At 54.7% G+C, this 15,471-nt stretch overlaps 1 protein-coding gene and 1 long non-coding RNA gene across 7 annotated transcripts in view; one reads left to right on the forward strand and one right to left on the reverse strand.

Moving 5' to 3' along the window:
- NKD1 (NKD inhibitor of WNT signaling pathway 1) overlaps nucleotides 1-15,471 on the reverse strand; it is an 84,454-nt gene that overhangs the window by 7,477 nt on the left and 61,506 nt on the right. Inside the window, exons 1-3 of one of the 4 annotated variants that reach the window (XM_025447185.3) lie at nucleotides 8,616-8,736; nucleotides 5,570-5,676; nucleotides 2,562-2,657 (exon numbers count right to left, since the gene is read on the reverse strand). In XM_025447185.3, the coding sequence (XP_025302970.1) occupies nucleotides 2,562-2,657; nucleotides 5,570-5,676; nucleotides 8,616-8,655 (243 nt within the window). In that variant the 5' untranslated portion in view covers nucleotides 8,656-8,736. Of the gene's footprint in view, nucleotides 1-2,561; nucleotides 2,658-5,569; nucleotides 5,677-6,305; nucleotides 6,422-8,204; nucleotides 8,498-8,615; nucleotides 8,737-15,471 lie in introns of those variants that run through there. The other 3 variants (XM_025447184.3, XM_025447183.3, XM_025447182.3) reach the window with 3 other exon arrangements.
- LOC112659942 (uncharacterized) lies at nucleotides 8,707-14,591 on the forward strand. Of its 3 annotated transcripts, none has more exons than XR_004813840.2 (5): nucleotides 8,707-8,928; nucleotides 10,449-10,762; nucleotides 11,571-11,685; nucleotides 12,094-12,222; nucleotides 13,083-13,448. It is a non-coding gene; the product is annotated as an uncharacterized LOC112659942 (long non-coding RNA). The 3 variants fall into 3 exon arrangements; XR_003136595.3 differs by lacking the exon at nucleotides 13,083-13,448 and adding an exon at nucleotides 14,282-14,591 and having other exon boundaries at nucleotides 8,708-8,928; XR_007407549.1 differs by lacking the exon at nucleotides 13,083-13,448 and having other exon boundaries at nucleotides 8,723-8,928; nucleotides 12,094-12,370.

The following is a 15,471-nucleotide window of genomic DNA, read 5'->3' on the forward strand; positions in this document are numbered from 1 at the left end:
TGGACTGGAAGCCAGCCTCCTTGCTCCTCCTCGGCAGGAGGAAGACACAATGCAGGGATGGCCTTCTGTAGGCCAGTCTGAGGCACCCTCCTTGGGAAATCTCCCTTCCTGGCTCTTCCTCTTGTAAAGGAAGGCAAGATGCAGAGCCAGATGGCAGTGTCTGGCCGTGGGTTTCTGCAAGGCCTCCGAGGTGGGGGGCAAGCCCTCTCCTGGTCAGCCTTTCTGAACCAGCAAGGAATGAAGACGGCAGCTAGCAGGGGCAGGTGGCAAGCAAGGGGCAGCATGGTCTTCGTCCCCACATGCATCAGAAGAGAAGGCGATGCCACTGAGAAGCCCAGGCTGGCTGCCTGCGTGGCCTGGACAGCCAGCCGGGGCCACGGCCATTCAGCTCAGTGACCAGGCATCCAGGCTACAGTGTGCTGCCCCATGAAGGTAATTACACCGCAGCTGCCATTCCCAAACAGGACGGGGAGGAAAGGCGGCTCTTGCTCCAGGAAAACCATAACCCCTCACACAAAGCATCCCAGCTGGAGGGACGAGGGTTCACCTAAGCCCTCCCCTTGGCCTTCCACAAGGTCTCCAACCAGGAAGCATTTCCACTGCTTCCCAAGTCCCCAGGCGCCTTCTCAGGGCTTTGCCTGCCCAGAATCCATTCCCCCACCCCCTGAGGACAGTACCTTGATTTTATTTTGGGAGCCAATTACACGCCCCCCTCTCACTTTTAGTCTCTGTGGCTCATGCATCGAATAACATCCTCTGGCTCCAGGATGTGGAATAGGGCCATCTGAAGCATTGCAAACCCACAGCAAAAATGACTGGATCAGGGCCATTCATGTGAGGCCGTGGGAGCCAGTGAGGTTTGGTTCTGGAATTTCTGAACTGGAAGGGTTGCTGAAAGCCCCAGACAGAGGAGGAAAAATATTAGCCATTACCTTGCTCCTGGCCAGGGGGAAGGCTCTACCATGGAGCCTCTGGATCCAGCCATGCCTGAAGTCAGCCTCCTGGACCACATTTCAGTTACATGAACCAATATATTCCTTTTTTTTTTTTTTTTTTTTTTTTTTTTGGACCTATAGCAGTTTGCTGGGAGTCTGTCACTTATATGCCAAGGAGTCCTGAAGGACTGAGAGTCACTCACAGCTTCTTCCTCCACCCTGTTCTAATATTCCTTAAGCCACGGGCTGAGGAAGAGGTGCCCTATTTTCACCCAGGTGTCCCCTCTGGTAGCTTCTCCTGTACCAGCCACATCCCTGAATTAGGCAGGGAGAGAAGACAGCAAAGCTTCCCTGGGAACACACCTGGCACCCTTGAGAGCCGGATGGCAGGCACATGTGGCCCCCGCCAAGCTACTCTCAGAGCCCTAGGCAGATCTGTAGCAGGTCACACATCTGAAAACCAGGGCCTCCAGGGGACGGGGAGGATGTCGCAGAGGGTCAGTGGGGAGAGAAAGGAGGCGGATGGGGTAAGGGTGAGGCCCAGGGTATGCGGGAGGCAGAGACCCTGCAATAGTTCAGACCAGCTCATGCCCCTGCTTAAACCAGCCCACCACCAGTGGCTTCCCCAAGCACCAGGAACCAAAGCCAGGGCCTGCCCTGCTGGCTCCGCCAAAGCCAGGTCTCCTGTGAGCAGCCACACCAGTCTCCTCCAGTGCCTTGAACACCCGAGCGCCCGGCATCTGTCTCCCGGCTCCACATGCCATGCTCGGCTCTGCGTCACCTCCTGCAGGAGGCTTCCCTAGACACAGGGACCCTTCCCTTCACTGGACCCATCACACTGTGCAATTGTCCCATAAGTGTTTGGGATTTGCCCCCTCAGGTGGCTGGATGCTGTGTCTGTGCTGTCCTTCGCCTTGTCCCCACACCTAGGGCATAGTGAATGTAGATAGTGGGTGCTCAGTATTCAGACAGATGCAGGGAAGGAGGGTGACGGGCACACGGAGGAGAGAGAGGTGTGGCAGGACGGCTGAGGGGAGAGATGCAGGCGTTCAGAGGGAGACGGGCGGTGAAGAGCAGGCCGGGACAAGGCCATGCGTAGAGCCACTGGCAGAGCTCTCAGGGCCCGGGGGTGCTCATTCCGGGATCGGCAGAGGGAGGCACCGCCTGGCCTTCATGTGCCCACCCGGCCCCAGCTCCTGGGTAGCCTGTCTGAGGTGGGAAGCGGCCTGGGTGGTCCCAGGCCTGCCCCAGCCAGAGCTCCCTGATCTCAGAGAGGAGGACGCAGGACAGGTCTCTGTGGGGACTCGGGGTCCTCCTCTGGAGAGACCTTGGGGCTCCACGCCTGCCTCCCACCCTCCCCCTTCCCCTTCCCCAGTGGGAGCAGTGCCTCTCCTGGGTGCAGGGAGCCCAGCTGCCCCTTCCTCTGTCGCCACTGCCCACTCACCAGGCAGCTCTGGGATATTCTTCCAGGACCCCCTGGAGCTCCAGCAGCCTTGCTCCCCCCGACACACCTCCCTGCCATCTGTTAGCCTGCCCTCAGGAGGAGGACCAACCCTAGGAGACACGGAAGGTGCAGAAGTGCCTAAGGGGGTGGCCTGTGGCAGCAAGTCTGGCAGGTGCACTCACCTCGCGGGTGACCTTGCCATTGTTGTCAAAGTCATACAGGGTGAAGGTCCACTCCTGCCGGCTATCCTCTTCCACAGACACGTCACATTGGAGCTCCTAGACATGAACATACAACACACAGGCATGGCTGGAGTACCCAGAGGCCAGGTCGCAGGCCTGCTGCCTTCCCACTGCCCTCCCCAGACCTTGTGCGAAGGGAGAGCACGATGACCCCAACATGGAGGGACAGGAGGGTGTGGGGGGAGAGGCCCGCCGGGCAGGGGAGGTCCAGGGAGAGACGCCGGCAAGGGTGCCCGACAGCCTCTGAACCTTTGAGGGCAAAGGAAACACTAGAGGCATGAATTGAGGCGAGGCTTTGTGAACCTGGATGGAGGGACAGAAGTTACTAGAAGACACAGGGAGCAGTAATAAGGAGCCATGGCAGGACTCCCAGGGTGGCCACCTGACCTGGGAGGCAGGAGAGGGTGAGCAAGCATTAAAAGGTAAAGCTCCAGGGCAACCTGGGTGGCTCAGTGGTTTAGCGCCGCCTTCAGCCCAGGGTGTGATCCTGGAGACCTGGGATTGAGTCCCACATCGGGCTTCCTGCATGGAGCCTGCTTCTCCCTCTGCCTGTGCCTCTCTCTCTCTCTCTCTCTCTCTCTCTGTCTCTCATGAATAAATAAATAAAATCTTAAAAAAAAAAAAAAAGGTGAAGCCCCAGGTACATGGCCCTTCAGAGCTTTGTGGCCCTGGGCATGGCTGCTCTGTGGCTTGGTTTCCCCTCATATAAATTATGGAAAAGACGAGTACTGATCTCCTAAGGCTGTTGGGAGCATGAACTGCCCACTGCCCGTGTCCCCTCGGTGCTCCTGGGCCAGTTCCTGACCTCCCACCTTGAGCATCCAGCTCCTATGTCCCACGAAGACCTGAAGAGCCGGGGATTGTAAGCCCAGGACACCCCAAGGCGTTCAGCATGGCCCTTCTTGGGGGAAGGAGGTTCCCAGCGGGACTGAGCCCCCGCTGCCCTGGCAGTGATCCCGTTAACCTACTGGTTTGGGCTTCCCTCCTTTGCTGCTCTCTGGGATCACCTGCCAAGTCCTTGCCTCCGGCTCTGCGATGGGGAAACTGGAAAAAGCGTGGAACTGTTTGGCACTGAGAGAAGTCCAATTAATGATAGTAACTGCCATTGTCTTTGCTGTAATGTTAACATATGAGGTACGTAATGCTAACAATGGCTTCATTATCATCACTCACAGGACCCGACATGTCTAACCACAGGAACCTGCACTGGGAAGTGATGAGCTCTGTCCCTGGCAGTGTGTGTGCAGGAGCCAGCAGAACACCAGATAGAAAGTTCTAGAAAGGCTGGCTGTTTTGGGAAAGAGATTCACAAGATTCTATAAAAACAAGCAAAGATCCTTCCAGGCCATTCTGTTTCACGTCTTGCCTCAGCTCCCCTCTCTTTTTGCAGGAAGACAGGTTCAGCCCCCGGGAGAGGGGTGGTACCTGGCCTCTGAACGCTGGCAGGGATGTGCCCGAGCGCGGCGTCCCTGCCCCCAGCCTCTGCAGCTCGAAGCCAGTTCCCTCCAGCAGTCCTCGGGCGGCCCACGCGGAGTTCAAAGTCAGCCTTCCCTCAGTTGTGACATGCCCGTCTGATACCTGCCAAGTGCCCGCTCTGCTCTGCAAGGCACCGTTTCATGTAGCACAGCACTCGCCCTGCACACATGCGCGCACGTGCACGCACACACACACACACACACACACACACTCAGAGCGTTTACCGATTCCTTCTCCCTGGCCCTTCTGCTCGGCTCTAAAGGCAGCTAAAGCCTCAGTAACTATCCCTCCCTCTCTCAACTTCTGTCATATGTGTCTTCTGTCCGCCCCCGCCCCTCACCTGGACTTCTCAGGTGAGTCGTCCTCATGGGCCATGGACGAGTCCCAGGCAGTTAGCCAGGCCCTTTCCAGAAATCAATACAATGCAGCTTGTTTGCACAGAACGGGCGGCACTGGCAGGCTTCTGGGCCTTGCTCCTGCTGTTCCCTCCACCTAAAGTGTTCCTTATCCCAAAGGCTCCGTGTCATCACCTCTCCCAACTCCTAGTCCTACACTCAGAGGCTCACTTCAGACTCACTCATCCTCCCAACCTCCGCTTGCAGCCACAGCACTGCATGGAGTCTGGAACAGCCACACGTCCGTCACTCTGCAGGCCTCCAGGCTCGGGTGGCCACCCCCTCCGCATACTCCCAGATCCCCCTCACATCCCCGACAGTGCAGTTACTGGGTCTGGGTCACTCTCCCAGGCCCCTCACCACACTGTGGTCCATGAGGCAGGAGCCATGCCCAGTTCACTTGGGGTCCCCAGGGAACCAGCGGGTGTCGATCAAGTGTGGTTGGAAGGGAGAGGAAAGTGCTTACGTGATAGTGTACAGGCACCCCTTTGAGCACGTTAGATGCATTAACTCCTCATGCTTACAATACCCGAAACAAGACAGATGCTGTTGCTACCCCCATTTCCCAGGTGAGGCCAGCTGAGCTGTGGCAGAGCTAGGACTTGAACCCTAGCCTGCTGGTTCCAGAGTGATGGCCTAGTGGTCTCACGGAGGGAAGCAGAGAAGGAAGGAGAGTGAGGGCAGGGCAGAGAGAGTGTAAGCTCCATGCCAGATAGGCTGGGCAGGGAAGGCCATCACCCAGTACAGTGATAGCAGTGCCAGAGCCAGCCGTCACCCCTCTCATGTGCTCTCCCAGACCTCTGGGCCACAGCCCAGTGGCCACAGCCCAGCTGCCACCCCACATTGCAAGTCTGGGTAGCCCGGGCCAAGAGGGGTGGCTGCACACGTCCTCAGGACCTGCATGGAGCTGGGGCAGCCCCAGACATGAAGGGAGAAGCCTCTCACTGCAGGCAGCTGTTCACACAGGAGGTATAAGGCCCTCACATCTGCATAGGCCTAGTTTACCTCCTAGAAGAGCACCACTGGGGGGACAGAAACCCTCCTCTCCAGAGCCCAGTGCCAGGAAAGGGAACTTACTTCAAATTTCAGCTGCTTCTTGGAGCCAGGGCAAGATTCGCTTGCCTTCTCCCTCCTCTTCTCATCTCCGCTGGTCAGCCCATCTGTCTTCTCTGGAGGCAGGGCCACTGCAGGGAGGACAAGTGAGACAGCATGAGGACAGTCCCCAGCTGGGCCTCGGGGCCACCACACCCACTGTGGCTTTGTTCTGGTGACCATGTGGAGGAGCGCCAGGGTGCTAGGCCTCTTTCTTCCCTGTCTGTGTGCTCAAGTCAAAATCACTTTGCTCGGGGCCTCTGGGTAGCTCAGGGGTTGAGCATCTGCCTTCGGCTCAGAATGTGATCCTGGGGTCCTGGGATCCCACATCGGGCTCCCTGCAGGGAGCCTGCTTCTCCCCTGCCTCTCTCATGAATAAATAAATAATATCTTAAAAAATTGCTTCACTCTCTGGCCTTTGGTAATGTCCGGGGTACACATGTGCTGGCCACTCAACTTACCTCCAGGGTGCATCTGAGGCCTCAGAGGCCTCCATTCTCCGCCCCTTATAAGTTCGGATAAGCAGCCTGTGGCCAGCCAGGGCTGTGTCAGACCAGGGGCAGGTGGCCAGGGAGCTTGTGGCCCGTGGCCACGGTCGGCACAGCCTCACTGCCTTTCCTGCTGACATTTGGGCTTCCTCCAAGATGCTGCCTGCCCGGGGCCCAGCGTACGGCACACTGGTGGGTGGTCAGGAGGACTGAGGGAAACGGAGGCGTGGTACCTCTCTCAGCTAGCCTGGGGAGGTTTAGTTTCTGCTTGGATCCGGATCCTTCTGATACTGTGTGTGACCCAAGGTGGGGCATGTAACTTCTCCAGATATCTCAACTAGTTTCTGCAGTGATAAAACAAGGATCAGAACAGCCCCCTCCCCACAGGATCCTTGTGTGGATTCAGTGAGCTACGACCAAGACCAACCGTCAAGGCCAAGAGCCCAGGGCCAGCACACAGGGTCCCCGCCATTGGTAGTCACAGTCAGGGGAATGATGTCCCCTCCCCACTCAATCTTGGGCATCAGCATAGTTGGTAGCTAAGTTTTCTCAAAACGGAGGCTTCGGGGATACAAAAGGGACACGCAAGGATCATATCAAACACAGGCAGTCCGGGATGGGGAACAGGACGGGGAGGGAAGAGCTGAAGATAAGGATGCTCCGGTCACCAGCCCAGACGGGTGAGGACAGGAAGGCCACGGTGGCAACAGACTGACCTGGCTCCTTCTACAGCTCCCCTCCCAGCTGGGCCTGAGTGCCCCCTTCTTTCTCTTCACCCCGGGTACACCCAGAGGGATGCAGGGGGGTGGGGGAGGGCCCCACCCTCGATGCCCACATCTCAAGGCAACAACTCCCTAGGGATCCAGCTGGAGACCCTGCCTCGGCCACAGATCCCAGTTCTCTCCCAGTGCTTTCACAGGGAGGTAGATAAGGACAAACCTCAGAGGAGATCCAGCTCCTCGGAGGCCATGGGGCGGGGGTGGGGGGCAGGGACTGATGCTGACCACTTCTGATATAGTGGATAAAACCAGGTCCTGCCTTCCCTGCTCCTCCAAAGCAAACAGTGTAATGGCCAGGAGGTGCGCCACTCCCATGCAATGCTGAGCCCTGGGGCAGGTAAGCAGGCGATTAGCCAGTGACCCAAGGATAGCTGAGCACACAGCCTGGGCCACCCTGATCCCCCACCCCAAATCTACTGGCATCCTGCTGGTCCGGACCAGCTGCCATCATGGGACCAGACAGGGTGCAACGCAAAGCCACTTTTATCCAGGCCACAAAGCGGTGGGTGCTGCTGTCACCCCCATTTAGAAGAAAGCAAAAAGGTCTGGAGGCTTAACAGAGCGAGTGAGGGAGCAGGGGCTCTCTCCATTCCCAGCCCTCAGCTATAGGAACCCCCAGCATCCAGTGGGTGCAGCTGAGCTTGGCGAGACTGTCCTAATTAAGAGGACTCAGAGTCTGGGTCCATCTCCTGGTCCTGCTGCTGACTGGCCTGGGCAACCTTGAGTAAAGCACTAGACTTCTCTGGATCTCAGTCTCCTCCTGTGGAATATGGGGATGAAATGGGTTCTTCCTCACAGGGTTACTGGAGTGGTGGGGGGAGGCAATGAGGAAGGTGCCTACTTAGCACTGTGGCCTACATGTAATAGGTACTCGATAAATGCTGGCTGTGCAGAAGATGGTCCATGGTCCCAGCTGATAGCTCAGATCGAGGTGATGCCCGTCACCCCCAAACCGCCCCACTGGAGAAACCAGGGTGCTCTCCTGGCCTGCAATATCCTCTATTCAGCCCCCCTGTGGGGTGTGGGGAGTCGGGTGGGAGCGGAGAAGAAAGGAAAACAAAGCCCAGCTCCATCTTCAAAGCTGCAGCCTCCCTCCACAGAGGTCCTGGCTGGAGATGTAAGCCAGCCAGGCTTATCGAAACCAAACTTCAAGTTCAAAGAGAAGTTATCAGAAAACCACCTTCAGGTTCAACATTGCCTTTCAAGTTCCACTTGATAAAACCCAAAGAAAAGAAAGCTCTGTCCCTGTTCCCTCCTTCTCTGGAGCACCCCTCCCCACATGTGGGTCCTCCCTACCTCCCCTCCTTTCTCCTCACCCACGGCAGGTGGAAAACATCCCCCTCGACCACTCACCCTCATCCTGTGTCTTCTCCAAAGACCAGCGTGGTCTGGATTGCCTTCTCTTCACCAAGAGGTCCTTCATCCCCACCCCATCCCCATTCAGAAAACCACCCCAGGCACCTGTGGCACTGGCCACTGATGGGTCATAGGACTGGGAGCCCTCCTGCCCCCAGAGCCCTGGGGGCCAGAAACAGGGAGAGTCAGCACCTTCTGCCCCCGCCAAAGTCCCTTCACCCTGTCACTGTCCCTTCCACTCCCCAGTGACCAGAGGAGATGTCACAGAGGTGATGGGAAAGCCTAGCAGGCCCTGAGTGCCAGGGGCAGGGGCCGGGACACAGGGCCCTGCTCCTACACCCACATATGAACCCTCTCAAACCAGACATTAACCAGCATCCGGCCCCACCACCCTTGCGCAGAACAAACCTCTCTCCCTCCATCCATCGTTGGGCTCGTGGGCAGGCATAGGAAGGGTAAAGGGTGCTCACTTGGGGCTGCCAAGGTCCCACCAACCAGCAAAGAGAATGGCATGTTTGTCACAATGGGCTTTGGGGCCAGATTCCGAGCCCATTCTCTGTCTCCTACTCCTGCTCAACCCAGAGATTTTTTTCCCCCAGAGATGATCTTCTGGGGGCGGGGGGTACATAATGTCAAAGGGACTCTGATCACTCTTTAATCACTCACAGTAACAACAGGAGATACTGCTAATTTGAAAGAAGAAAGGAAAGCTGGAGCAAAGGTAGGAAAAGGAAGGGAAGAGATGGAGTAAGGAGGAAGCAAAGCCTTTAAATTCAAAGACTCGTATTCTGGGTTTACATCCTGCATTCACATCACTGTCTGTGATGTACCTTTGGATGACTAAAAGCAGGGGCTGGCAAGCTACGCCCTGTCCACCCACCACCTGCTTTTGTAAATAAAGTTTTATTGGGACACAGTCATGCTCATAGGCACTGTGTATGGCTGCTTGGCTCTACACTGGCAGAGTTCGGTTGTCACAACAGAGACTATATGGCCCACAAGGCCTAAATGATGCACTCTCCTGGCCCTTTGTAGAAAAGTTTATGAACTGCTCTTAGGTAAATGCAGCCCTCCCTTCCCGCCAGGGTACCCTGATAAGCAGGATGCAGGCTGGATTTCACTGTACTGCTCACCTGCTTCACTGGAAACTCTTGTGCAGTACACAACCTGCCCAACCATGCACAGTACGCATGGAAGAAAGAAAACATCAACTCCGCTTTCTCGAAACCAATTCTCAGCTCAGATGAGTCTGGGGGCGGTGTGTGGAGCTCCTTCTCTTTGGAAACTGCTCCCTGTCGCTCCTCACACCACGGCTGCAAGGAGCCTGCTGGCTGTGTTTACCAGATGATGGATCTCTCCCACATTAGCTCCCAACCTGGCATCTCTCCACCCCCAGCAACTGCCAGATTAAATGCATTACTTGACCATCTTCACCGGGCTCCCTTTGATGTTCCCTTCTCAAGCTTCAAAATACCTTTTGGAGGGAGATCAGACAGCATTAAACAGAATTACTAATTAATTAAGCAAAGTTAAATTTTAAACACTGTTTGTTGTGTTCGCCAAAAGCCTGAACAGAACAGACTTTTTTCCTCCACTGAGATCAAAGACGGTCTCTTCCCTGTCCCTCCCCCAGTTTAAAAGAAGAGGGGGCTGGGGAGGGAAAGAGGGAAAGGAGAGAGTCAGAGGAGCACCAGCGAGTGAGGAAAGACCCGAATGGGGATGGTTGTTGGCGATGATCACGGGGCCAGCTCCCGGCCCCCACCCCACAGCCACAGCCCCAACAGGAGGCATCAACAGCTCATTTGGGACCACATGCTGGGAGAGCCCCGGTCACCTTCTCCAGCCTCTTTAGCCTGGCAAATAGCAGTGACCCCGGGAGCAGGATGGCACAGCCCACCCAGCCAGAGCTGCTGACAGCTGGCACCACCCAAACAGCATGAGAAGACGGCTACGAAATAAAACAGATCCGCCCTCTCGCAGCCCCACTTTCCCTGGCACCCAGGCAGGACCAGCACCTCAGGGCTCTTCCCTGCAGTGGGGGTGGCTGGGGGGCTTGGGGGGTGGTGGTGGTACTCGGGGTCATCTGGGAAACAGGTTGGGTTGTGCCATGTACCACTCTAGGGGGCGCCATTCATAGACTGGGCCTCATTTTGGACAGATGGCAGAAAGGTGTCTTGCGGGGGGACGGGGGGGGGGGGTGCTCCTTTCTCTAATTTGCACAAATGAATTTGTCGTGAGCAGAGCGTGGTCTATCCCCATCCGGCCCAGCACTTCATTCTGAGCAATCTGATCTGGGATCTTCCGATTCCTTCACAAGAGCCTGCCACATCCTGGCAGCCAGACTGCAAGTCTCGTGGGAGCCTGGACCCTGCATGCCCACAGTGCACAGCATGCAGCACGTACCACGCACATGCACGGAGCACTGTTCCAGCCCAGAATGTTAAACTGCACCAAATCCCATAGGCGGACACAAGGAAGGCACAAAACAAATGCACCACAAATTCTGGCTTGTTGGAGATTGGGAACCAGCGTGAGAAAGGGGGTGTGTGAAAGAGGTAGGTCTGTTCTTGAACCCCATACTTAGGCTAAAATCCAAACCCTGGATGATAGCAGCAAACGCCAGCTTATTTTAACACAATCCAGAAAGGCCTGGTTGATAATAAACTTAGGAAGCAGGGACAAATTTGAAACACCGTTACAACTATTATCAGCCCCCTCCCGCTCTGCCCAGAGACCAGAAATTACTAACACTCAGACGGGCTCTCTCTGCCCGGTTACCTACCATGTCCTCAGTTGATACGACATAAGATCTAACACAAGCCAGAGCTTCCTTGCTGGAGTTTGGACGCCCGCCCTAATGTCCCCACAGGCCCTTCTCAATTGTCCACGTACAGATTATCTGCTGCAAATATTTTAGTGGCCCTGAGGGTGGCTGGCCAGGATGTTTCTGACTCCCCAATCCTCCAGCAGCAGCTGTTAGAGGGAATGCAGATGAATTTTAATATTAGCCTATGCCAAATATAATTAGGCGGGTAAATCTGCTGCCAGTAAAAAGAGAAAGATATCATATGTGCATTCCAGGCCAAATGGTTTCTCGCATCATTTGTGCGAGACTCTCCTGAGGGAGCCAGGGTCCGAAAGACACACAAATCTGTTTGTCAATGAGCACAAGGGCAGGCTGGTGAAGGTAGTGGGTACGTGAAGTATTCTATTAGGGCCTCTCAAGAGCACCAGGTTGGGTAGGCTACTGTTTGCATTTTACCAAAGAGGAAACCAAATTTGAGAAGTGAAATGGATCAAGCCATTTATTTCTCCGCTGAAAATGATCTCTGGGCTCTTTATCTCCCCGGAACTGCTTTTCAGGTTTTGACTCAGCGGTGCTCTCATGCTGTTATCCCTGCCAAGAACACTTGTCCTGGCTCTCCAGCTCCAGCTCATCCTTCAGGTCTTCAGCTTAGGCCCTCCACCCTCTGAGCAGGTGCCCGCACACCCCCAGGGGCTAGACTAGGGTTCTCTGCTCAGGGAGTCTGTCTTATAACTGCTATTATCACTACTTGGTTTATTCCATCTTCTTACTATAGCCCCAACATATAGCATAGTGCCCATCACACCCCATTGAGGCACATCGATACTGTCACCATCATCATCATCATCATCATCATCACCGTCATCACCAAAAAAAAAACAAACAAAACAACAACAGTAAGTCACACTACCAGGATTTGAACCCAGAAGGTGGAGAAATAGAACAAAAACCCCCTTTTCCTGACTACCCCCCACATACACTGATCTCTCTACTCTGTCACACAATAGTTGACACCTGCTCCTGCATGTTCTGCGACCATCCTCCCTCTTCTGAGAATAGCATCTGGGTTTCCTCTAACAGGTCACCCCTCTCCCATCTCAATCCACATGGTTTAAGGAGAGCTGATCCCATGCCAGCTTCCGGGATGCACCCAGAACCCAGACCTGACACCATGAATTTCAGCCTGACGGCCAATGTGGCTGCTCCTAGGTCAGTACCAAGGGACAGGTCATCCTGAAGTCAGCAAAGCTGAGCCTGTGAGCCTCTCACTTGCACGGACCCTAGCAACGTGTTCACATGGTCATTCTGTTTCCAGACACTCTCAAAATGAGCTATTTTAACCTCAATTGGTTACAAACACTGTCTCTTTCCATTCTGACTTCCATAGGCCCTCTTGTGTCATGTGATGTCAGAGTGAACACAGGTATTTCTGGAATTGAGCTAAGGGAAAAGATGAGTTGGCAGTATAGTTATTTATGTTTAGCAGAATAGACCTATCATCTGGTTCAAAGTTATAAAAGAATTACATAAAAATAGATTAATGTTTAGCAAAATAGACCTATCATCTGGTTCAAAGTTATAAAAGAATGGCATGAAACATAGGTTAATAAAAGGATCCTATATTCTTCTTAAAGATGGCCCCAAAACTGGATCAACTTCAGGTGCCACACAACCTAGATCCACCTGGGCCAGTAAAGTGAGACCCAAACTTTTGCAAGAAGTAGTGAGACTTTGCATGGGGGGCAGGAGGCTCTTTCACTTGAGGTGGCTGAGCTCATAGGATGTGAGCGCCCAGAGCTGGGTAGCCACCCTTGCCATCTTAGTGGGAGAGACCAACACAGGGACATAGGGAGAGGTGACGGAGAGTCAGGGAGAGAGGGAGGGAGCAGGAGAGGAAGCGAATGTGTGTGTGGATGACGTGGTTTGAGCTCCTGGATCCAGCTGGCCCCTTTTAGGCAAGATCCACCCTAGATTTTTCAATATTGTCAGCCAAAGCTTCAGTGAATTTCTATTGAGTGTCTAAAAGAACCTAAAGCATCCCAACTTAACTCTGATCCCCTGCTTATCAGGAAAAAACCACCACCACCAAAAGAGACATGCAGGATTCTCCAAAGCAGTTTCTGGCACTTTCCACTGGTGGGTATCTACCCCTTCCTGAAACCAGAAATGCCAGCCTGGGTCTTTTGCTCCAAAACCATGCCTCCCTGGACTGTGTCTTACTATAGGGAGATTTTCTTTAAGAACAAGTTGTAGGGGCAGCCTGGGTGGCTCAGCAGTTTGGTGCCTGCCTTCAGCCCAGGGCAGGATCCTGGAGACCCAGGATCAAATCCCACATCAGGCTCCATGCATGGAGCTTGCTCCTCCCTCTGCCTGTGTGTCTGCCTCTCTCTCTCTCTCTCTCTCTCTCTCTCTCTCTGTGTGTGTGTGTGTGTGTCTCTCACGAATAAATAAATAAAATCTTTAAAAAAAAAAAAAGGACATATTGTGACTGAGGGGAAAGAGGACAGGAAAAAAGAGAGAAGAAAGAAAGAAAGAAAAGAAAGAAAAGAAAGAAAGAAAGAAAGAAAGAAAGAAAGAAAGAAAGAAAGAAAGAAAGAAAGAAAGAAAGAAAGAAAGAAATCTCCCCAACAAATAGCGTTCTGGCCTTTTCCGTCATCAGAGCAGAAGGTTGATGGCCACTCTGCTTTGAGGTCTGAATAGGGTTGAGACGAGAAACATCTGTTCGGGGAGGGAGGGGAGAATGCTGAGAGAGGGAGAGGGAAAGAGAAAAGAGCCTTTTTGGGCTAAAAATACCATGTCCCTTCCACTCTTCCTCCATCCCCACCCAAGTTAAAACATGTGATGAAATTCAACTTTTAAAATCTAACCCCGAGCTACTTGAAACTACTAAAGCCTCCTCGGTATCTGACACAAGTCAGAATTTCCACTGTTCCAGCTGAGCTTTTATGAAGAACAGACTCGAGAGAAGCTGCTGTCACCCGGGCTTCTGGGGAGGACTGCCGCCGAGCGGAGTCGGGCCTCACTGACACTCACAGGAGGGCAGGCTCTGAACTGAGAGAGCACAGCCAGCGGGGTGTGGCCCGCCTGCCCTCCGTCGGGGGGGTCCCCGCGGCTCCCCAGTCATCTCCTCCTCCTCTCGGACTGGCAGGGAACCACCGGCCAGCCCCCGTGATTGACCGGCCTGTGTCGGGGAGGTGTGCAGGGCCATCTGCAGAGACGCCCTCAGAAGTCCTCCCTCTCTCCCCCTCTCTGGCTGTCTCCCCCTTAGCTGTTCCCTGACCTCCAGACTCCGTGTCCAACTGTCTGTCTACTTGGCAGCTCTACTTGGATGTCCAACAGCCATCTGGAGCCCACCATGCCCCCCAACAAGCAGCCCTCACCATCACCTGGCCAAAGCTCCGCCTCAGAGGTGACCCCACCCTGGGGCACCTGGGTGGCTCAGTGATTGAGCATCTGCCTTCGGCTCAGGGTGTGATCCTGGGGTCCTGGGATGGACCCCACATGGGGCTCCCTGCAGGGAGCCTGCTTCTCTCTCTGCCTGTGTCTCTGCCTCTCTCTCTCTCTCTCTCTGTCTCTCATGAATGGATAAATAAAATCTTAAAAAAAAAAAAAAGATGGGGCCCCACCCTTGCCTTTGGTCTTATGCCAGAAGTCCAAGGTGGGGGCCCCAGGATCCCTCTCTTTCCCTCAACCACCTCCTCACCCCACCTCCCTCCTCCCACCCTACCCCCAGGCCCTCCCACTTCTCTCCAACCCCACAGCCCCCACGTTAGGCCCACCCATCACCCTTGCCCACACTACTGGAATCATGTCCCGTCATTGTCATTGTCTCCTGCCTCCCCCCACGTGGCCCATCCTTCCCAGAAGCTACAAGCACCTGGTTAAAATGGAAGTCAGAAGCTGGCACTCACCTGCCTAAAATTTTCCAATGCTTTCTCTTCAAAAGCAGCATAAAAGCCAAGCACGAGGTCTCACCCTTGTCCCTGGTATCTCCTCCTGCTGCATGGGGCTCCCTTTAGTTCTTCCCTAAACCCCAAGTTCCTTCCACCTTGGGGTTCTGCTTGCTTCTCCTGGCTGCTCTCCCTTTACATCCTCCCATGGCCAGCTCCTTCCTGGCACCTGCATCTCAGCTGAGATGTCACCTCCTCTGAGAGGCTTGTCACACTCTACCCTTCACTGGCTTTCACCTCTTGGCAGGGCACCACTACTGGAAACTTGCATGGTTATCCCCACATCCCTCGTGTGAACACCCTGCCAGCAGGGCCCCATACTTGCAGCAGGTGCTCAGTAAATACTTCCTGAATGAGAAGGCCTTGGAGGCCTGACTTCCATTCTCAGTGTGCTGTGTGGCCTTGGACACTCTCTGGGCCTTGGCTTCCCAACCCAAATGAAGGGGACCAATGGCCCCCGGGTCTGTGAGTGGCCCCGGGCTCCTCGGGTCTGTGAGTGGCTGCCATG

Source organism: Canis lupus, chromosome 2 (genome assembly GCF_003254725.2).
Source record: "Canis lupus dingo isolate Sandy chromosome 2, ASM325472v2, whole genome shotgun sequence".
Classification (NCBI taxonomy): domain Eukaryota; kingdom Metazoa; phylum Chordata; class Mammalia; order Carnivora; family Canidae; genus Canis; species Canis lupus.